Genomic DNA, 24,920 nt, shown 5'->3' on the forward strand with positions numbered 1-24,920 from the left:
GAGACGAGGGGAGAACGGGGGAGTGAGACGAGGGGAGACGAGGGAGGGGGAGAGTGAGACGAGGGGGAGAGGGGGGAGTGAGACGAGGGGAGACGAGGGAGGGGGAGAGTGAGACGGGGGGAGACGAGGGAGGGGGAGAGTGAGACGAGGGGAGACGGGGGAGATTTTCATACATATCTGTTTTACCATTTAGAAATGAATGCAAAAGAATAAGTATGAATAAGTATTTGGACACATGTTATTATAGTGTATAGCATGTTGGTAAAAGTTTAGTGTTTGGTCCCATATTCTTAGCACACAAATGACAACATCAAGCTTGTGACTCTACACACTATGTGGATGCATTCGTAGTTTGCTTTGGTTGTGCTTCAGATTAACTTTCAGAAATTAATGGTAATTTGAGTCACTTTTATTGTAAATAAGAATAGAATATGTTTCTGAACACTTATACATACATATTGAACCTTTATTTAACGAGGCAAGTCAGTTAAGAACAAATTCTTATTTACAATGACGGCCTACCCCGGCCAAACCCGGGCGACGCTGGGCCAATTGCGCGCTGCCCAATCACGGCCGGTTGTGATACAGCCTGGATTTGAACCAGGGTGTCTGTAGCACTGAGATGCAGTGCCTTAGACCGCTGCACCAATCGGGAGGCCCATCCAATAGATGTGAATACCTCCACGGTCATGGATAATCATGGTAGCGTCAGGTCTCTCATTCAGAAGACGGTGTGTGGGAGCAGAGCCATCTTTGAATTAGTTCTGTGTAAAATAATATTTAATCAGTGGAGGCTCCTCCTCCGAGGAGGAAGGGGAGGACAATCCTCCTCACTGAATTTCATAAAAATGTAAATAGTGATACGCTAAAAAAGTTATTATTTTTTAGATAAAACTAAATATAATCACATCACCAAATAATTGATTAAAACACACTGTGTAGCAATGAAGGTGTACAGTAGCCTCAGAAGCACTCTGTAGGGTAGAACCATGGTGTAGCAGGAGGACTGCTCGCTTCCGCCCTCCTCTGGGTACATTGACTTCAATACAAAACCTAGGAGGCTCATGGTTCTCACCCCCCTTCCATAGACTTACACAGCAATTATAACAACTTCCGGAGAATGTCCTCCAACCTATCAGAGCTCTTGCAGCATGAACTGACATGTTGCCCACCCAATCAAAAGATCAGAGAATGAATCTAGTACTGAAAGCCTAAGTTACAGCTAGCTAGCACTGCAGTGCATAACATGATGAATCTAGTACTGAAAGCCTAAGTTACAGCTAGCTAGCACTGCAGTGCATAACATGATGAATCTAGTACTGAAAGCAAAAGCTACAGCTAGCTAGCACTGCAGTGCATAACATGAACAACTTAATTTCTTCAAAACGTATTTTTTTCCAGATTTAATGAGAAGCAAGAGAGAGAGAGAGAGAGTGAGTGAGAGAGAGAGATAGCTCTGTATACTTCGTAGTATATTTTTTTCACTTTCACGTACTCAGCTAGCGTATGCAGCTAGCTAGTTTAGCCTACTCAAACACCCAGCTCAAACAGAGAGGGATGCTATGTTAGCTAGCTGGCTATGGCTATCCAACAGAGAGGGATGCTATGTTAGCTAGCTGGCTATGGTTACCCAACAGAGAGGGATGCTATGTTAGCTAGCTGGCTATGGTTATCCAACAGAGAGGGATGCTATGTTAGCTAGCTGGCTATGGTTACCCAACAGAGAGGATGCTATGTTAGCTAGCTGGCTATGGTTATCCAACAGAGAGGGATGCTATGTTAGCTAGCTGGCTATGGTTACCCAACAGAGAGGGATGCTATGTTAGCTAGCTGGCTATGGTTATCCAACAGAGAGGGATGCTATGTTAGCTAGCTGGCTATGGTTATCCAACAGAGAGGGATGCTATGTTAGCTAGCTGGCTATGGCTATCCAACAGAGAGGGATGCTATGTTAGCTAGCTGGCTATGGCTATCCAACAGAGAGGGATGCTATGTTAGCTAGCTGGCTATGGCTATCCAACAGAGAGGGATGCTATGTTAGCTAGCTGGCTATGGTTATCCAACAGAGAGGGATGCTATGTTAGCTAGCTGGCTATGGTTATCCAACACTGGAACTCTTCCAAGTCAAAGTAAACATTTTGTTTTATTAATTTATTGCTAAACTGCTTGCTGCTGACTGTACACTGTACTGCATGATTGTAGCGGGTTTACTAACGCGTTAGTTTGAGTACTTCTAGCCAACTATGACGGACAACAATGTATGCTGTGTGTAGCGGCTAGCGGTCATGATATGAAGGTTTAGCTTGGAAATGTTTTTTTTTTGTCTGGTCACACACAGCTGATGTGTTGTGCACTGGAGTCCACAAGCGAAGGGAGAAGTTGAGAGGAGAAGAGCAAGTAGATAGATGTAAGAAGGAATTATATATACAACGAGCTGCTTGTATGTGGCTGCTATGAAAGCGAACTGTGTTTGCGCGTGATCAGTGGTGTATTCATTGCGTTGAAAAACGTTTCTTAAACGAAAGCAAATGAAACAGGGATAAACATACCTGAATTTGTCCAATAGAAACTCTTGTTTGCAACTGTTGGACTAATGACTACACTCTAGATCAGCTAGACGCAGGCAGGAGTGTTGAAGGCGGAATGTGTCACCTTGATTACTCAAATTTCTCTCTACCTGTGCACCTACGTTGTAAACTTTCATAGTCTAGGTTGTATCAACATCATGATGGGTACAGGGAACATTACAGTATCATGTAGTAGCCTAAACCTATCGATGTTACATTGAGCTGGGTGAATGGAATATGAATGACAGCCATCCAATATGCTGTAAAAGAAATAAGGCCATGTTAAAATAAATAAATCATCCTCCCTAATCTCAAACGGCACCGACCGTCACTGTAAAACATATACTTTTTTCCTGTATATTCTTATCCCATAAATCAGGGTTCAGACAGACAGTGGCAAGTCAAATTCAAGGACTTTCACGTATTTTTTCAATAACTAATATTTATTTTCAAGGACCGCCAGGTCGCAGTTGAAAATGAGAACTTGTTCTCAACTAGCCTACCTGGTTAAATAAAGGTGAAATAATATATATATATATGTTTTAAATATATTTGTAATTGTTCATATTATGCCATTGCTTCTAGTCGCCACCAGATGGCAGTATATCCCCACAACCTCATGAGAGAAAAAAAAAACATCTTAGTATTTATCACTACCTTACAAGTTCTACTCAATAATACTTTGTTTCACTACTTGCTTACTACATACACGAGTGGTAAGTCAGGCCTGATGATGTTGTAATATGAGTAGTGATGAGCAGAGTTGTAATATGAGTAGTGATGAGCAGAGTTGTAATTTGAGTAGTGATGAGCAGAGTTGTAATATGAGTAGTGATGAGCAGAGTTGTAATATGAGTAGTGATGAGCAGAGTTGTAATTTGAGTAGTGATGAGCAGAGTTGTAATATGAGTAGTGATGAGCAGAGTTGTAATATGAGTAGTGATGAGCAGAGTTGTAATATGAGTAGTGATGAGCAGAGTTGTAATATGAGTAGTGATGAGCAGAGTTGTAATATGAGTAGTGATGAGCAGAGTTGTTATATGAGTAGTGATGAGCAGAGTTGTAATATGAGTAGTGATGAGCAGAGTTGTAATATGAGTAGTGATGAGCAGAGTTGTAATATGAGTAGTGATGAGCAGAGTTGTAATATGAGTAGTGATGAGCAGAGTTGTTATATGAGTAGTGATGAGCAGAGTTGTTATATGAGTAGTGATGAGCAGAGTTGTAATATGAGTAGTGATGAGCAGAGTTGTTATATGAGTAGTGATGAGCAGAGTTGTAATATGAGTAGTGATGAGCAGAGTTGTTATATGAGTAGTGATGAGCAGAGTTGTAATATGAGTAGTGATGAGCAGAGTTGTAATATGAGTAGTGATGAGCAGAGTTGTTATATGAGTAGTGATGAGCAGAGTTGTAATATGAGTAGTGATGAGCAGAGTTGTTATATGAGTAGTGATGAGCAGAGTTGTAATATGAGTAGTGATGAGCAGAGTTGTTATATGAGTAGTGATGAGCAGAGTTCTGGGACATGTCTACTGGTGAACACACGTCCCATTCACATTACTACACAATTCCAGCGTAATGACTGTGTTTTTATTGGACATTTGGGAATCTATTCCTTAATAGCTACCGAAAAGCATCTTGCTTCCGACTGGCAGCTTTAGTGTTACCGGTCGGGAGAACGGTCACCAGAACGAGGAGCACGGAATATCGCGGGCGATTGGCCCCAAAAAAAACTCTGGACGTTTTTGCAGAGAAATGTGACATAATGTCGATGTGTGAAGTGTTGGTCCCATGTTTCATGAGCTGAAATAAAAGATCCCAGAAATGTTTAATACGCACAAATGTTCATATGTAATAATTTGCCCAGCATTTTAGCTATGGATGTGCTGTTTTGGCAGCTCCTAATAGGTCAGTTCTGTATGTGTGTGGAATGAGCTCGCCTGGCAACCACAGCACCAAACACATGAGGAAATACAGCTTGGTTGTCTGTCTGGAAATTCATTCGCAAGACCAATCCATTTTTCTAATATTTTCCATTAAACATATTTGATCCTTATCTGCTCTCCTCTCATTTTAATTCAAGTACTTTAAGCAGCTCACTCACCTTGTGAGAACCCTGATAAATGGATCAAATTGAGGGGGCACTTCAATGTCCCCTTCTAGACCTGCCCGTTTTCCCACACGTGTTGGGGCTGGAAGGGGACAACTCTGAGGAGGTAGACTACACTCAGTAGGGTCTAGGGATGCAACATTCCTACCCTACACATCATAGGAGAACCCTTTTTGGTTCCAGGTGGAACTCTTTTGGGTTCCATGTAGAACCCCTCTGTGGAAAGGGTTCTACCTGGAACCAAAAAGGGTTCTACCTGGAACCAAAAATAATTATTTAAAGTGTTCTCCTATGGGGACAGCCGAAGAACCCTTTTCGGTTCTAGATAGCACCTTTTTTCCCCCAAGAGTGTACGGGCCCTGGTCAAAAGTAGTGCACTATAAAGGGAATAGGGATTTGGGATGCAACCAAAACACCAGGACATTTCCTGTCTTTCTCTATGGTTCTAACTGTGTAGGCACACAGAATACTACGATTATGTAACAGTCAAAAAACCAGGACATTTCCTGTCTATCTCTATGGTTCTATCTGTGTAGGCACACAGAATACTACGATTATGTAACAGTCAAAAAACCAGGACATTTCCTGTCTATCTCTATGGTTCTATCTGTGTAGGCACACAGAATACTACGATTATGTAACAGTCATTGAAATGAAACTGGTTGATTTCTACCTCTCTATAAGAAGAAATCAAAGCCGCCTCCCACCAACATGTCATTGTGTGTGTTGTGTTTGGGTGCAGTCGTCTGAACGAGGCCTGTGGGGAAGTACCCCCTCTCCCTCCACCCCAGACACAGTGATTCTACCCCACCACTACCAACCCCCCTCTCCCTCCACCCCAGACACAGTGATTCTACCCCACCACTACCAACCCCCCTCTCCCTCCACCCCAGACACAGTGATTCTACCCCACCACTACCAACCCCCCTCTCCCTCCACCCTAGACACAGTGATTCTACCCCACCCCTACCAACCCCCTCTCCCTCCACCCCAGACACAGTGATTCTACCCCACCCCTACCAACCCCCTCTCCCTCCACCCCAGACACAGTGATTCTACCCCACCAACACCACTACCAACCCCCTCTCCCTCCACCCCAGACACAGTGATTCTACCCCACCCCTACCAACCCCTCTCCCTCCACCCCAGACACAGTGATTCTACCCCACCACTACCAACCACCCTCTCCCTCCACCCCAGACACAGTGGCTCTACCCCACCACTACCGACCCCCCTCTCCCTGCACCCCAGACACAGTGCCTCCACCCCACCCCTACCAACCCCCTCTCCCTCCACCCCAGACACAGTGCCTCTACCCCACCCCTACCAACCCCCTCTCCCTCCACCCCAGACACAGTGATTCTACCCCACCCCTACCAACCCCCTCTCCCTCCACCCCAGACACAGTGATTCTACCCCACCCCTACCATCCCCCTCTCCCTCCACCCCAGACACAGTGCCTCTACCCCACCCCTACCAACCCCCTCTCCCTCCACCCCAGACACAGTGATTCTACCCCACCCCTACCAACCACCCTCTCCCTCCACCCCAGACACAGTGCCTCTACCCCACCCCTACCAACCCCCTCTCCCTCCACCCCAGACACAGTGATTCTACCCCACCCCTACCAACCCCCTCTCCCTCCACCCCAGACACAGTGATTCTACCCCACCCCTACCATCCCCTCTCCCTCCACCCCAGACACAGTGCCTCTACCCCACCCCTACCAACCCCCTCTCCCTCCACCCCAGACACAGTGATTCTACCCCACCCCTACCAACCACCCTCTCCCTCCACCCCAGACACAGTGCCTCTACCCCACCACTACCGACCCCCTCTCCCTCCACCCCAGACACAGTGCCTCTACCCCACCCCTACCAACCCCCTCTCCCTCCACCCCAGACACAGTGATTCTACCCCACCCCTACCAACCACCCTCTCCCTCCACCCCAGACACAGTGCCTCTACCCCACCACTACCGACCCCCTCTCCCTCCACCCCAGACACAGTGCCTCTAGCCCACCCCTACCAACCCCCTCTCCCTCCACCCCAGACACAGTGATTCTACCCCACCACTACCAACCCCCTCTCCCTCCACCCCAGACACAGTGATTCTACCCCACCCCTACCAACCCCCTCTCCCTCCACCCCAGACACAGAGCCTCTACCCCACCACTACCAACCCCCTCTCCCTCCACCCCAGACACAGAGCCTCTACCCCACCCCTACCAACCCCTCTCCCTCCACCCCAGACACAGTGATTCTACCCCACCACTACCAACCCCCTCTCACTCCACCCCAGACACAGTGATTCTACCCCACCCCTACCAACCCCCTCTCCCTCCACCCCAGACACAGTGCCTCTACCCCACCCCTACCAACCCCCTCTCCCTCCACCCCAGACACAGTGCCTCTACCCCACCCCTACCAACCCCCTCTCCCTCCACCCCAGACACAGTGCCTCTACCCCACCCCTACCAACCTCCCTCTCCCTCCACCCCAGACACAGTGGCTCTACCCCACCACTACCGACCCCCCTCTCCCTGCACCCCAGACACAGTGCCTCCACCCCACCCCTACCAACCCCCTCTCCCTCCACCCCAGACACAGTGCCTCTACCCCACCCCTACCAACCCCCTCTCCCTCCACCCCAGACACAGTGATTCTACCCCACCCCTACCAACCCCCTCTCCCTCCACCCCAGACACAGTGATTCTACCCCACCCCTACCATCCCCCTCTCCCTCCACCCCAGACACAGTGCCTCTACCCCACCCCTACCAACCCCCTCTCCCTCCACCCCAGACACAGTGATTCTACCCCACCCCTACCAACCACCCTCTCCCTCCACCCCAGACACAGTGCCTCTACCCCACCACTACCGACCCCCTCTCCCTCCACCCCAGACACAGTGCCTCTACCCCACCCCTACCAACCCCCTCTCCCTCCACCCCAGACACAGTGATTCTACCCCACCCCTACCAACCACCCTCTCCCTCCACCCCAGACACAGTGCCTCTACCCCACCACTACCGACCCCCTCTCCCTCCACCCCAGACACAGTGCCTCTACCCCACCCCTACCAACCCCCTCTCCCTCCACCCCAGACACAGTGATTCTACCCCACCACTACCAACCCCCCTCTCCCTCCACCCCAGACACAGTGATTCTACCCCACCCCTACCAACCCCCCTCTCCCTCCACCCCAGACACAGTGATTCTACCCCACCCCTACCAACCCCCCTCTCCCTCCACCCCAGACACAGAGCCTCTACCCCACCACTACCAACCCCCCTCTCCCTCCACCGGCTACCAGGTAGCCTAGTGGTTAGAGTGTAGGGACTGCAGGGTAGCCTAGTGGTTAGTGTAGAGGCGGCAGGTAGCCTAGTGGTTAGTGTAGAGGTGGCAGGTAGCCTAGTGGTTAGAGTGTAGAGGCGGCAGGTAGCCTAGTGGTTAGAGTGTAGGGACTGCAGGGTAGCCTAGTGGTTAGAGTGTAGGGACTGCAGGGTAGCCTAGTGGTTAGAGTGTAGGGACTGCAGGGTAGCCTAATGGTTAGTGTAGAGGCGGCAGGTAGCCTAGTGGTTAGAGTGTAGAGGCGGCAGGTAGCCTAGTGGTTAGAGTGTTGGACTAGTAACTGGAAGGTTGCAAGTTCAAATCCCCGAGCTGACAAGGTACAAATCTGTCGTTCTGCCCCTGAACAGGCAGTTAACCCACTGTTCCTAGGCCGTCATTTAAATAAGAATTTGTTCTTAACTGACTTGCCTAGTTAAATAAAGATAAAAAATACAAATAAAAGCAAGCTTTAAGTTTACTCCTCCCCAGACAGTTCAGCAAAATTCTTGTTTGAGAAATTGCTTTTTGCTAAGAAGATATTTTTCTTTTTGACCATTTAAATTGAAAACAAGCACAACAAGGTCATTTTTTTTAACCCAGAAATTATTTGAAATTCAGATAAAAATGGCTACATTGAACCTTTAACCATGTGGGTCTCGTTGAGTTAAAACCGTATTTTTCAAGAGACACCTGGACCAAGACAGCAGCAGCAACACATTAGTTTCAGACAGTAATACTTGCTGCTGTGTAGCCTGGCAGCTGAATGAAGTGCTACGAAACCTCCTCGGTTGACTAGGAAAGACACTCAGGGTTACTCAGACCATGACATTCAACTCATACTGATGGAAAACTCACCGATTCCTCTTCCTGAATCATATGAACCAGATTGTCCAGGACAGGGGCCAGATTTCTGAGAAACAAAGAGAAACGGTAATGAGGTTCATAAAGACTAAAAACAATGACAATATGGAGACACAATGGTGTGTGACCGTATGTGTGTTTGTTAAGGGATGTGTTGTGTGTTTGTTAAGGGATGTGTTGTGTGTTTGTTAAGGGAGAGGTTGTGTGTTTGTTAAGGGATGTGTTGTGTGTTTGTTAAGGGATGTGTTGTGTGTTTGTTAAGGGAGAGGTTGTGTGTTTGTTAAGGGATGTGTTGTGTGTTTGTTAAGGGATGTGTTGTGTGTTTGTTAAGGGAGAGGTTGTGTGTTTGTTAAGGGATGTGTTGTGTGTTTGTTAAGGGAGAGGTTGTGTGTTTGTTAAGGGAGAGGTTGTGTGTGTGTTAAGGGATGTGTTGTGTGTTAAGGGATGTGTTGTGTGTTAAGGGATGTGTTGTGTGTTAAGGGATGTGTTGTGTGTTAAGGGATGTGTTGTGTGTTTGTTAAGGGAGGTGTTGTGTGAATGCTTCCGTCTCCAGCCAGACAGTAAGGATGTTGGTCCTAACCCAGCACTCCCCCAGTCCTGACCCAGCCCTCCCCCAGTCCTGACTCAGCCCTCCCCCAGTCCTGACCCAGCCCTCCCCAGTCCTGACCCAGCCCTCCCCCAGTCCTGACCCAGCCCTCCCCCAGTCCTGACCGAGCCCTCCCCCAGTGCTGACCCAGCCCTCCCCCAGTGCTGACCCAGCCCTCCCCCAGTGCTGACCCAGCCCTCCCCCCGTGCTGACCCAGCCCTCCCCAGTCCTGACCCAGCCCTCCCCAGTGCTGACCCAGCCCTCCCCAGTCCTGACCCAGCCCTCCCCCAGTCCTGACCCAGCCCTCCCCCAGTCCTGACCCAGCCCTCCCCAGTCCTGACCCAGCCCTCCCCCAGTCCTGACCCAGCCCTCCCCCAGTCCTGACCCAGCCCTCCCCCAGTGCTGACCCAGCCCTCCCCCGTGCTGTCCCAGCCCTCCCCCAGTCCTGACCCAGCCCTCCCCCAGTGCTGACCCAGCCCTCCCCCAGTGCTGACCCAGCCCTCCCCAGTGCTGACCCAGCCCTCCCCCAGTGCTGACCCAGCCCTCCCCCAGTGCTGACCCAGCCCTGACCCAGCCCTCCCCCAGTGCTGACCCAGCCCTCCCCCAGTGCTGACCCAGCCCTCCCCCAGTGCTGACCCAGCCCTCCCCCAGTGCTGACCCAGCCCTCCCCCAGTGCTGACCCAGCCTCCCCCAGTGCTGACCCAGCCCTGACCCAGCCCTCCCCCAGTGCTGACCCAGCCCTCCCCCAGTCCTGACCCAGCCCTCCCCCAGTCCTGACCCAGCCCTCCCCCAGTACTGACCCAGCCCTCCCCCAGTGCTGACCCAGCCCTCCCCCAGTGCTGACCCAGCCCGCCCCCCCATCGTACTTGGACTTGATGTTGTTGAAGTTCTTCCCCAGTGAAAGGTGTCGGATGGATCGGTTCTTGGCCAGCCACACCAGCAGAGTGGACAGGTCAGAGTCCAGACCTGGAAGAAACACAAACCAATCATCTAAGAAGGCATTCTGGGAGCCAAAGCAGTGACACACCTGATTCACCCAATCAGCTAAAAAGGCATTCTGGGAGCCAAAGCAGTGACACACCTGAATCAACCAAGCATCTAAAAAGGCATTCTGGGAGCCAAAGCAGTAACACACCCGATTCAACCAATCAGCTAATCACAGTGTTTAAATAAATCATTATATTAGTCGAGTCAGCTGCACTACTGGGTTGGTTGGGCTGGAGGAAAAGCCTACAGCCAGACACCCACACAACCCTATATACCCAGACACCCACACAACCCTATATACCCAGACACCCACACAACCCTATATACCCACACAACTACACCCAGACACCCACACAACCCTATATACCCAGACACCCACACAACCCTATATACCCAGACACCCACACAACCCTATATACCCAGCCACCCACACAACCCTATATACCCAGCCACCCACACAACCCTATAAACCCAGACACCCACACAACTACACCCAGCCACCCACACAACCCTATATACCCAGCCACCCACACAACCCTTCGGACACCCCTGCTTTATATTGGATAAACTGCATTCCCTTGTCTTGTTTTACCATTGTCAGAGATGTCCAGACTGGAGATGTCTTAACATTATAGATATAGAGAAGCTAGATATAGTCTTACCGTTGTCAGAGATGTCCAGACTGGAGATGTTGTCTTAACATTATAGATATAGAGAAGCTAGATATAGTCTTACCGTTGTCAGAGATGTCCAGACTGGAGATGTTGGGGAGCTCAGCGATGCATCCCTCCAGGATCTGTGACCCCCCAGACCTGAGCTGTCAACAGAGAGACAAGATGAGATATGAGAAATAGAACAACAGCTTACCTAGGGCTGCGATAACAATAGATGTAGATACAGAACAGTAGCTTCCCTAGGGCTGGGATAACAATAGATGTAGATACAGAACAGCAGCTTCCCTAGGGCTGGGATACCAATAGATGTAGATACAGAACAGCAGCTTCCCTAGGGCTGGGATAACAATAGATGTAGATACAGAACAGTAGCTTCCCTAGGGATGGGATAACAATAGATGTAGATACAGAACAGTAGCTTCCCTAGGGCTGGGATAACAATAGATGTAGATACAGAACAGTAGCTTCCCTAGGGCTGGGATAACAATAGATGTAGATACAGAACAGCAGCTTCCCTAGGGCTGCGATAACAATAGATGTAGATACAGAACAGCAGCTTCCCTAGGGCTGGGATAACAATAGATGTAGATACAGAACAGCAGCTTCCCTAGGGTTGGGATAACAATAGATGTAGATACAGAACAGCAGCTTCCCTAGGGTTGGGATAACAATAGATGTAGATACAGAACAGCAGCTTCCCTAGGGCTGGGATAACAATAGATGTATATACAGAACAGCAGCTTCCCTAGGGCTGGGATAACAATAGATGTAGATACAGAACAGTAGCTTCCCTAGGGCTGGGATAACAATAGATGTAGATACAGAACAGTAGCTTCCCTAGGGATGGGATAACAATAGATGTAGATACAGAACAGCAGCTTCCCTAGGGCTGGGATAACAATAGATGTAGATACAGAACAGTAGCTTCCCTAGCTGGAATTATTGCCAGGGGTTAACAGTAGTTATCAGTCTTTAGTCAGGGTAATACTTACACAGTGACCAAGCTTAGAGCAGCATTAGGGGGAGAGAACAACACACATCAGAGATATACAGGGACCAGTAGCTAGCTATTAGAGAGAACACCACACATCAGAGACATACAGGGACCAGTAGCTAGCTATTAGAGAGAACAACACACATCAGATACATACAGGGACCAGTAGCTAGCTATTAGAGAGAACAACAACACACAGAGATATACAGGGTCCAGTAGCTAGCTATTAGAGAGAACAACAACACATCAGAGATATACAGGGACCAGTAGCTAGCTATTAGAGGGAACAACAACACACATCAGATATATACAGGGACCAGTAGCTAGCTATTAGAGAGAACAACAACACATCAGATATATACAGGGACCAGTAGCTAGCTATTAGAGAGAACAACAACACACAGAGATATACAGGGACCAGTAGCTAGCTATTAGAGAGAACAACATACATCAGAGATATACAGGGACCAGTAGCTAGCTATTAGAGAGAACAACACACATCAGAGATATACAGGGAACAGTAGCTAGCTATTAGAGAGAACAACACACATCAGAGATATACAGGGAACAGTAGCTAGCTATTAGAGAGAACAACACACATCAGAGATATACAGGGACCAGTAGCTAGCTATTAGAGAGAACAACAACACATCAGAGACATACAGGGACCAGTAGCTAGCTATTAGAGAGAACAACAACACATCAGAGACATACAGGGACCAGTAGCTAGCTATTAGAGGGAACAACACACATCAGAGATATACAGGGACCAGTAGCTAGCTATTAGAGAGAACAACAACACACAGAGATATACAGGGACCAGTAGCTAGCTATTAGAGAGAACAACAACACATCAGAGACATACAGGGACCAGTAGCTAGCTATTAGAGAGAACAACAACACACAGAGATATACAGGGACCAGTAGCTAGCTATTAGAGAGAACAACACACATCAGAGATATACAGGGACCAGTAGCTAGTTATTAGAGAGAACAACAACACACATCAGAGATATACAGGGACCAGTAGCTAGCTATTAGAGAGAACAACAACACACAGAGATATACAGGGACCAGTAGCTAGCTATTAGAGAGAACAACAACACACATCAGATATATACAGGGACCAGTAGCTAGCTATTAGAGAGAACAACAACACACATCAGATATATACAGGGACCAGTAGCTAGCTATTAGAGAGAACAACAACACACAGAGATATACAGGGACCAGTAGCTAGCTATTAGAGAGAACAACAACACACAGAGATATACAGGGACCAGTAGCTAGCTATTAGAGAGAACAACACACATCAGAGATATACAGGGACCAGTAGCTAGCTATTAGAGAGAACAACAACACACAGAGATATACAGGGACCAGTAGCTAGCTATTAGAGAGAACAACAACACACAGAGATATACAGGGACCAGTAGCTAGCTATTAGAGAGAACAACAACACACATCAGAGATATACAGGGACCAGTAGCTAGCTATTAGAGAGAACAACAACACACAGAGATATACAGGGACCAGTAGCCAGTTATTAGAGAGAACAACAACACACAGAGATATACAGGGACCAGTAGCTAGCTATTAGAGAGAACAACACACATCAGAGATATACAGGGACCAGTAGCTAGCCATTAGAGGGAACAACACACATCAGAGATATACAGGGACCAGTAGCTAGCTATTAGAGAGAACAACACACATCAGAGATATACAGGGACCAGTAGCCAGCTATTAGAGAGAACAACAACACACAGAGATATACAGGGACCAGTAGCTAGCTATTAGAGAGAACAACAACACATCAGATATATACAGGGACCAGTAGCTAGCTATTATTAAGAACACCAACACACATCAGATATATACAGGGACCAGTAGCTAGCTATTAGAAAGAACACCAACACACAGAGATATACAGGGACCAGTAGCTAGCTATTAGAGAGAATAACAACACCACACATCAGAGATATACAGGGACCAGTAGCTAGCTATTAGAGAGAACAACACACAGAGATATACAGGGACCAGTAGCTAGCTATTAGAGAGAACAACACACATCAGAGATATACAGGGACCAGTAGCTAGCTATTAGAGAGAACAACAGCACACATCAGAGACATACAGGGACCAGTAGCTAGCTATTAGAGGGAACAACACACAGAGATATACAGGGACCAGTAGCTAGCTATTAGAGAGAACAACACACATCAGAGATATACAGGGACCAGTAGCTAGCTATTAGAGAGAACAACACACATCAGAGATATACAGGGACCAGTAGCTAGCTATTAGAGAGAACAACACACATCAGAGATATACAGGGACCAGTAGCTAGCTATTAGAGAGAACAACACACATCAGATACATACAGGGACCAGTAGCTAGCTATTAGAGAGAACAACAACACATAGAGATATACAGGGACCAGTAGCTAGCTATTAGAGAGAACAACAACACATCAGAGATATACAGGGACCAGTAGCTAGCTATTAGAGAGAACAACACACATCAGATATATACAGGGACCAGTAGCTAGCTATTAGAGAGAACAACAACACATCAGATATATACAGGGACCAGTAGCTAGCTATTAGAGAGAACAACAACACACAGAGATATACAGGGACCAGTAGCTAGCTATTAGAGAGAACAACACACATCAGAGATATACAGGGACCAGTAGCTAGCTATTAGAGAGAACAACACACATCAGAGATATACAGGGACCAGTAGCTAGCTATTAGAGAGAACAACAACACATCAGAGACATACAGGGACCAGTAGCTAGCTATTAGAGAGAACAACAACACATCAGAGACATACAGGGACCAGTAGCTAGCTATTAGAGAGAACAACAACACACATCAGAGATATACAGGGACCAGTAGCTAGCTATTAGAGAGAACAACAACACACAGAGATATACAGGGACCAGTAGCTAGCTATTAGAGAGAACAACAACACATCAGAGATATACAGGGACCAGTAGCTAGCTATTAGAGAGAACAACAACACACAGAGATATACAGGGACCAGTAGCTAGCTATTAGAGAGAACAACAACACATCAGAGACATACAGGGACCAGTAGCTAGCTATTAGAGAGAACAACAACACACAGAGATATACAGGGACCAGTAGCTAGCTATTAGAGAGAACAACACACATCAGAGATATACAGGGACCAGTAGCTAGCTATTAGAGAGAACAACAACACACATCAGAGATATACAGGGACCAGTAGCTAGCTATTAGAGAGAACAACAACACACAGAGATATACAGGGACCAGTAGCTAGCTATTAGAGAGAACAACAACACACAGAGATATACAGGGACCAGTAGCTAGCTATTAGAGAGAACAACAACACACAGAGATATACAGGGACCAGTAGCTAGCTATTAGAGAGAACAACAACACATCAGATATATACAGGGACCAGTAGCTAGCTATTATTAAGAACACCAACACACATCAGTTATATACAGGGACCAGTAGCTAGCTATTAGAGAGAACACCAACACACAGAGATATACAGGGACCAGTAGCTAGCTATTAGAGAGAATAACAACACCACACATCAGAGATATACAGGGACCAGTAGCTAGCTATTAGAGGGAACAACACACATCAGATATATACAGGGACCAGTAGCTAGCTATTAGAGAGAACAACAACACACATCAGAGATATACAGGGACCAGTAGCTAGCTATTAGAGAGAACAACAACACACAGAGATATACAGGGACCAGTAGCTAGCTATTAGAGAGAACAACAACACACATCAGAGATATACAGGGACCAGTAGCTAGCTATTAGAGAGAACAACACACATCAGAGATATACAGGGACCAGTAGCTAGCTATTAGAGAGAACAACAACACACATCAGAGACATACAGGGACCAGTAGCTAGCTATTAGAGAGAACAACAACACATCAGATATATACAGGGACCAGTAGCTAGCTATTAGAGAGAACAACAGCACATCAGATATATACAGGGACCAGTAGCTAGCTATTATTAAGAACACCAACACACATCAGTTATATACAGGGACCAGTAGCTAGCTATTAGAGAGAACACCAACACACAGAGATATACAGGGACCAGTAGCTAGCTATTAGAGAGAATAACAACACCACACATCAGAGATATACAGGGACCAGTAGCTAGCTATTAGAGAGAATAACAACACCACACATCAGAGATATACAGGGACCAGTAGCTAGCTATTAGAGAGAATAACAACACACAGAGATATACAGGGACCAGTAGCTAGCTATTAGAGAGAACACCACACATCAGATATATACAGGGACCAGTAGCTAGCTATTAGAGAGAACAACAACACACAGAGATATACAGGGACCAGTAGCTAGCTATTAGAGAGAACACCACACATCAGATATATACAGGGACCAGTAGCTAGCTATTAGAGAGAACAACAACACACAGAGATATACAGGGACCAGTACCTAGCTATTAGAGAGAACAACAACACACATCAGAGATATACAGGGACCAGTAGCTAGCTATTAGAGAGAACAACAACACATCAGAGATATACAGGGACCAGTAGCTAGCTATTAGAGAGAACAACAACACACAGAGATATACAGGGACCAGTAGCTAGCTATTAGAGAGAACACCACACATCAGAGACATACAGGGACCAGTAGCTAGCTATTAGAGAGAACAACAACACACATCAGATATATACAGGGACCAGTAGCTAGTTATTAGAGAGAACACCACACATCAGATATATACAGGGACCAGTAGCTAGCTATTAGAGAGAACACCACACATCAGATATATACAGGGACCAGTAGCTAGCTATTAGAGAGAACAACAACACACATCAGATATATACAGGGACCAGTAGCTAGTTATTAGAGAGAACACCACACATCAGAGATATACAGGGACCAGTACCTAGCTATTAGAGAGAACACCACACATCAGATATATACAGGGACCAGTAGCTAGCTATTAGAGAGAACAACAACACACAGAGATATACAGGGACCAGTACCTAGCTATTAGAGAGAACAACAACACACATCAGAGATATACAGGGACCAGTAGCTAGCTATTAGAGAGAACAACAACACATCAGAGATATACAGGGACCAGTAGCTAGCTATTAGAGAGAACAACAACACACAGAGATATACAGGGACCAGTAGCTAGCTATTAGAGAGAACACCACACATCAGAGACATACAGGGACCAGTAGCTAGCTATTAGAGAGAACAACAACACACATCAGATATATACAGGGACCAGTAGCTAGTTATTAGAGAGAACAACACACATCAGAGATATACAGGGACCAGTAGCTAGCTATTAGAGGGAACAACACACATCAGATATATACAGGGACCAGTAGCTAGCTATTAGAGAGAACAACAACACACAGAGATATACAGGGACCAGTAGCTAGCTATTAGAGAGAACAACAACACATCAGATATATACAGGGACCAGTAGCTAGCTATTAGAGAGAACAACAACACATCAGATATATACAGGGACCAGTAGCTAGCTATTAGAGAGAACAACAACACATCAGATATATACAGGGACCAGTAGCTAGCTATTAGAGGGAACAACACACATCAGAGATATACAGGGACCAGTAGCTAGCTATTAGAGAGAACAACAACACATCAGAGATATACAGGGACCAGTAGCTAGCTATTAGAGAGAACAACACACATCAGATATATACAGGGACCAGTAGCTAGCTATTAGAGAGAACAACAACACATAGAGACATACAGGGACCAGTAGCTAGCTATTAGAGAGAACAACACACACAGAGATATACAGGGACCAGTAGCTAGCTATTAGAGAGAACAACAACACACAGAGATATACAGGGACCAGTAGCTAGCTATTAGAGAGAACAACAACACATAGAGACATACAGGGACCAGTAGCTAGCTATTAGAGAGAACACCACACACAGAGATATACAGGGACCAGTAGCTAGCTATTAGAGAGAACACCAACACATCAGAGATATACAGGGACCAGTAGCTAGCTATTAGAGAGAACAACAACACACATCAGAGATATACAGGGACCAGTAGCTAGCTATTAGAGAGAACAACAACACACAGAGACATACAGGGACCAGTAGCTAGCTATTAGAGAGAACAATCCTCTGGCTAGATCATCCGCATACAATTAGACAAGAGTATTTATCCCAAATGACACCCTATTTCCTATGTAGTGCACTACTTTTGACCAGGACCTATTGGGTTCTGGTCAAAAGTAGTACACTACATAGGCAATAGGGTGCCATTTGGGAATTAATCAATAACACATATAGTACTGTAGCACACAGTGAGACTGCTTCAAACCAATGGTTCATTATTATACCCACAAAGACTGAAAGGCAAGAGATAATGTAGTAGCTCAGCAGCGGTTTAAAATGTGAAATGATTTTGCTAACTGTGGTTCCTGCTGCAGTGGTATTCAATGAATCTGTGGAAAGACATCTTTAGTAGATTAGGGCATGGGGGTGAGAGAGAGAGAGAGAGAGAGAGAGAGAGAGAGAGAGAGAGAGAGAGAGTGAGTGAGTGAGTGAGTGAGTGAGTGAGTGAGTGAGTGAGTGAGTGAGTGAGTGAGTGAGTGAGTGAGTGAGTGAGTGAGTGAGTGAGTGAGTGAGTGAGTGAGTGAGTGTGTGTGAGTGTGTGTGTTTCTGTGCATGCGTGTGTGTGTGAGTGAGTGCGTGCCATAATTAGCCATTTCTATTCAATCTCCTTCCTGTTCCTCTCTTCTCTCTCTCTCTCTCTCGCTTTGCCAAGTGATCCATTATATAGAGTTGTAGTAGACTCATCAGGTATATTTGGAGAGGAGGAAGCTATAACAACAGACAGAGCTATGGGATGTTCACTCCAAAAACCTTCAAGGCCAAAGCTAGTGCACATTTTAGAGTTCTTAAACTGATGAAGAACATTCAGATAAACATCACATATCCGGACCAGAACATTCAGATAAATGTCACATATCTGGACCAGAACATTCAGCTAAACGTCACATATCCGGACCAGAACAAGAGGTGGATTCTTGCTTTAGCCGATCTGCTAATGTTTTTAATGTTACATATTAGGACATAAAGAGGTCATTGACATATAGTACTATAGTGAAGAGGTCATTGACATACAGTACTATAGTGAAGAGGTCATTGACATACAGTACTATAGTGAAGAGGTCATTAATATATAGTACTATAGTGAAGAGGTCATTGACATACAGTACTATAGTGAAGAGGTCATTGACATATAGGACTATAGTGAAGAGGTCATTGACATATAGTACTATAGTGAAGAGGTCATTAATATATAGGACTATAGTGAAGAGGTCATTAATATATAGTACTATAGTGAAGAGGTCATTGGCATACAGTACTATAGTGAAGAGGTCATTAATATATAGGACTATAGTGAAGAGGTCATTAATATATAGTACTATAGTGAAGAGGTCATTAATATATAGTACTATAGTGAAGGGGTCATTAATATATATAGTGAAGAGGTCATTGACATACAGTACTAGTGAAGAGGTCATTGACATACAGTACTATAGTGAAGAGGTCATTGACATATAGTACTATAGTGAAGAGGTCATTGACATACAGAACTATAGTGAAGAGGTCATTGACATATAGGACTATAGTGAAGAGGTCATTGACATATAGGACTATAGTGAAGAGGTCATTGACATATAGTACTATAATGAAGAGGTCATTGACATATAGGACTATAGTGAAGAGGTCATTAATATATATAGTGAAGAGGTCATTGACATATAGTACTATAGTGAAGAGGTCATTAATATATATAGTGAAGAGGTCATTGACATATAGTACTATAGTGAAGAGGTCATTAATATATATAGTGAAGAGGTCATTGACATATAGTACTATAGTGAAGAGGTCATTAATATATATAGTGAAGAGGTCATTGACATACAGTACTATAGTGAAGAGGTCATTGACATATAGTACTATAGTGAAGAGGTCATTGACATATAGGACTATAGTGAAGAGGTCATTGACATACAGTACTATAGTGAAGAGGTCATTGACATACAGTACTATAGTGAAGAGGTCATTGACATACAGTACTATAGTGAAGAGGTCATTCACATACAGTACTATAGTGAAGAGGTCATTGATGTATAGTACATTGATAAAGCAACTAAAACACTTTTCCTCTGTCGTTATCTCACGCTGACTAATAAAGTTGTCTTTCATATCTATTTCCACAACTGGAAAGCTAAATACATTGTTTTTACATGTCTTGCTAAAGGGCCTAAAAACAATCATTTTCGTTCTTTGACAAAACAGAGTCATTTTACAGATCTGTGAGAAGGGGAAGGGAATTCTCTCTCTCTGTTCTTACCTCACAGCAGCTGAGGTCTAACGACACTTCCTGTAGCCTCTCTGTGTTCTTACCTCACAGCAGCTGATGTCTAACGACACTTCCTGTAGCCTCTCTGTGTTCTTACCTCACCGCAGCTGAGGTCTAACAACACTTCCTGTAGCCTCTCTGTGTTCTTACCTCACAGCAGCTGAGGTCTAACGACACTTCCTGTAGCCTCTGTGTTCTTACCTCACCGCAGCTGAGGTCTAACGACACTTCCTGTAGCCTCTCTGTGTTCTTACCTCACAGCAGCTGAGGTCTAACGACACTTCCTGTAGCCTCTCTGTGTTCTTACCTCACAGCAGCTGAGGTCTAACGACACTTCCTGTAGCCTCTCTGTGTTCTTACCTCACGGCAGCTGAGGTCTAACGTCACTTCCTGTAGCCTCTCTGTGTTCTTACCTCACAGCAGCTGAGGTCTAACGACACTTCCTTGATGTTGGGGTTACTGGCCAGACCGAGCAGAAGAGCTCTGCAAGGAAGACAACAATATTGTTTAATACATTTCAGGCAGACTCACTATTGGTTAGGTTTATAATAGAGACTAACAATGAAGAATACTATCTTATGGGATGACGAATCCAGTCTAGTTTATGGGATGAATAATATTCTTGTTTATGGGATGAAGAATCCAGTCTTGTTTATGGGATGAAGAATCCAGTCTAGTTTATGGGATGAAGAATCCAGTCTAGTTTAAGGGATGAAGAATCCAGTCTAGTTTATGGGATGAAGAATCCAGTCTAGTTTATGGGATGAAGAATCCAGTCTAGTTTATGGGATGAAGAATAGTCTAGTTTATGGGATGAAGAGTCCAGTCTAGTTTATGGGATGAAGAATAGTCTAGTTTATGGGATGAAGAATCCAGTCTAGTTTATGGGATGAAGAATCCAGTCTAGTTTATGGGATGAAGAATCCAGTCTAGTTGATGGGATGAAGAATCCAGTCTAGTTGATGGGATGAAGAATCCAGTCTAGTTTATGGGATGAAGAATCCAGTCTAGTTTATGGGATGAAGAATCCAGTCTAGTTTAAGGGATGAAGAATCCAGTCTAGTTTATGGGATGAAGAATCCAGTCTAGTTTATGGGATGAAGAATCCAGTCTAGTTTATGGGATGAAGAATAGTCTAGCTTATGGGATGAAGAATCCAGTCTAGTTTATGGGATGAAGAATAGTCTAGTTTATGGGATGAAGAATCCAGTCTAGTTTATGGGATGAAGAATCCAGTCTAGTTGATGGGATGAAGAATCCAGTCTAGTTGATGGGATGAAGAATCCAGTCTAGTTTATGGGATGAAGAATCCAGTCTAGTTTATGGGATGAAGAATAGTCTAGTTTATGGGATGAAGAATCCAGTCTAGTTTATGGGATGAAGAATCCAGTCTAGTTTATGGGATGAAGAATAGTCTAGTTTATGGGATGAAGAGTCCAGTCTAGTTTATGGGATGAAGAATAGTCTAGTTTATGGGATGAAGAATCCAGTCTAGTTTATGGGATGAAGAATCCAGTCTAGTTTATGGGATGAAGAATCCAGTCTAGTTGATGGGATGAAGAATCCAGTCTAGTTGATGGGATGAAGAATCCAGTCTAGTTTATGGGATGAAGAATCCAGTCTAGTTTATGGGATGAAGAATCCAGTCTAGTTTAAGGGATGAAGAATCCAGTCTAGTTTATGGGATGAAGAATCCAGTCTAGTTTATGGGATGAAGAATCCAGTCTAGTTTATGGGATGAAGAATAGTCTAGCTTATGGGATGAAGAATCCAGTCTAGTTTATGGGATGAAGAATAGTCTAGTTTATGGGATGAAGAATCAGTCAGTTTATGGGATGAAGAATCAGTCTAGTTGATGGGATGAAGAATCCAGTCTAGTTGATGGGATGAAGAATCCAGTCTAGTTTATGGGATGAAGAATCCAGTCTAGTTTATGGGATGAAGAATAGTCTAGTTTTGGGATGAAGAATCCAGTCTAGTTTAAGGGATGAAGAATCCAGTCTAGTTTATGGGATGAAGAATCCAGTCTAGTTTATGGGATGAAGAATCCAGTCTAGTTTATGGGATGACGAATCCAGTCTAGTTTAAGGGATGAAGAATCCAGTCTAGTTTAGGGATGAAGAATCCAGTCTAGAACAGCGTCAGTATGGGATGAAGACTCTAGTCTAGTTTATGGGATGAAGAATCCAGTCTAGTTTATGGGATGCTGAGAGAGTGAAATATACCGAGTGTACAAAACATTAGGAACACCTGCTCTTTCCCTGACACAGACTGACCAGGTGAATCCAGGGGAAAGTCACGTGTTAAATCCACTTCAGTCAGAGTAAACGAAGGGGATGAGACAGGACAGAGAAGGTTTTATAAGAGTTGAGATAACTGAGACATGGATTGTTTGTCACATGGGATGACGCTGGAGAGGTAATAACAGGTGATGGGACTTGCAACATTTAATAAATAACGGACATGGAACGAGACAGGAACAGCGTCAGCAAACAGGAAACACAAACAAAAGACAATCAAAGCAGAAGTGGGGACCAGAGCTGAGGAACTGATACATATAGGAGAGGTAATAACAGGTGATGAGTGAGTCACATATAGGAGAGGTAATAACAGGTGATGAGTGAGTCACATATAGGAGAGGTAATAACAGGTGATGAGTGAGTCACATATAGGAGAGGTAATAACAGGTGATGAGTGAGTCACATATAGGAGAGGTAATAACAGGTGATGAGTGAGTCACATATAGGAGAGGTAATAACAGGTGATGAGTGAGTCACATATAGGAGAGGTAATAACAGGTGATGAGTGAGTCACATATAGGAGAGGTAATAACAGGTGATGAGTGAGTCACATATAGGAGAGGTAATAACAGGTGATGAGTGAGTCACATATAGGAGAGGTAATAACAGGTGATGAGTGAGTCACATATAGGAGAGGTAATAACAGGTGATGAGTGAGTCACATATAGGAGAGGTAATAACAGGTGATGAGTGAGTCACATATAGGGAGGTAATAACAGGTGATGAGTGAGTCACATATAGGAGAGGTAATAACAGGTGATGAGTGAGTCACATATAGGAGAGGTAATAACAGGTGATGAGTGAGTCACATATAGGAGAGGTAATAACAGGTGATGAGTGAGACCAGCTGAGTCCAATATCGCTGATGGGCGTGACGAGGGAAGGCAGGTGTGCGTAATGGATGATAGGAGTGCGTGATGCAGGGCAGCCTGGCGCCCTGGGGGGGGGGCATTGTTTATGTATCCAGAGGGTGAATGGGCAGGACAAGAGCTTAAAGTGCCTTTGAACAGGGAGCGGTCATAGGTGCCAGAAGCGTCAAGAACTGCTGGGTTTTTCACGCTCAACAGTTTCCCGTGTGTATCCAGAATGGTCCACCACCCAAAGGACATCCCAGCCAACTGGACACAGCTGTGGGAAGCATTAGAACCCAAATGGGCCAGCATCCCTGTGGAACGCTTTTGACACCTTGTAGTCCATGCCTGACAAATTGAGGCTGTTCTGAGGGCAAAAGGGGGTGCAAATCAATATTAGGAAGGTGTTCTCTATTGTAGCTCTATTTCCTATTAGGAAAAATATATATATTGGAGGGGAGCGTAAGAGAGAGAAGAGACACAGAGAGAGAAAGAAGGAGATGAGAGAGAGGGAAAGTGAGAAGGAGGGACAGAAGAGATTGAGACAGAGGGGGGAGAGAAGAACTGAGAGATTGAGACAGAGGGAGGAGAGAAAGACTGAGAGAGGAGAGAAAGACAGAGAGAGAGGAGAGAAAGACAGAGAGGGGAGAGAAAGACAGAGAGGAGAGAAAGACAAAGACAGAGACAGAGAAAGACAGACAGACAGAGACAGAGAAAGACAAAGACAGACAGAGAAAGACAGAGACATGGTTAGTCTGCTCACTTCAAGGCCTCTGGAGGGAGTTTGGTTCCTGAAAGGTTGATGCAGCTGAGGGCCACGACGCTGCTGAAGAAGTGCTTGAAGGATGGAGGCACATCTTTGCCTTTCCTGAGGACAAACAGAAGAGAGTAGAGAAAGCCCAGGCAAGAGACAATACCTGAGAGGCCATAGTATAGTAGCCTTGTGAACCACAGTGGAAGCTGCTCTCCATTTCCTTTCACTTGCAGTGAAACAGAATGTGACCAATCAGGATGTGTTGACGAGGCCAATAGTGGAGTATACAGGGAATACTGTCACAGCTAGGAGATGCAGGCTGAGAAACCCAGTAGCCCTGGTATGGCTACATTATTATGGTGTATATAAACCCTTAGCCCTTTATGGCTACATTATTAAGGTGTATATAAACCCAGACAGCCCTGATATGGCTACATTATTATGGTGTATATAAAC

At 45.3% G+C, this 24,920-nt stretch overlaps 1 protein-coding gene across 2 annotated transcripts in view; it reads right to left on the bottom strand.

Annotated features, from left to right (window-relative positions):
* Positions 1–24,920, bottom strand: part of LOC124020241 (F-actin-uncapping protein LRRC16A-like) — a gene marked incomplete at its 5' end in the record, with an annotated part of 106,605 nt that overhangs the window by 44,788 nt on the left and 36,897 nt on the right. The window contains 6 exon segments of one of the 2 annotated variants that reach the window (XM_046335597.1): positions 8,868–8,922; positions 10,326–10,425; positions 11,182–11,263; positions 12,113–12,124; positions 20,973–21,042; positions 24,474–24,578. In XM_046335597.1, the coding sequence (XP_046191553.1) occupies positions 8,868–8,922; positions 10,326–10,425; positions 11,182–11,263; positions 12,113–12,124; positions 20,973–21,042; positions 24,474–24,578 (424 nt within the window). 2 annotated transcript variants of the gene reach the window in all.

Source organism: Oncorhynchus gorbuscha, unplaced genomic scaffold (assembly GCF_021184085.1).
Source record: "Oncorhynchus gorbuscha isolate QuinsamMale2020 ecotype Even-year unplaced genomic scaffold, OgorEven_v1.0 Un_scaffold_778, whole genome shotgun sequence".
NCBI lineage: Eukaryota > Metazoa > Chordata > Actinopteri > Salmoniformes > Salmonidae > Oncorhynchus > Oncorhynchus gorbuscha.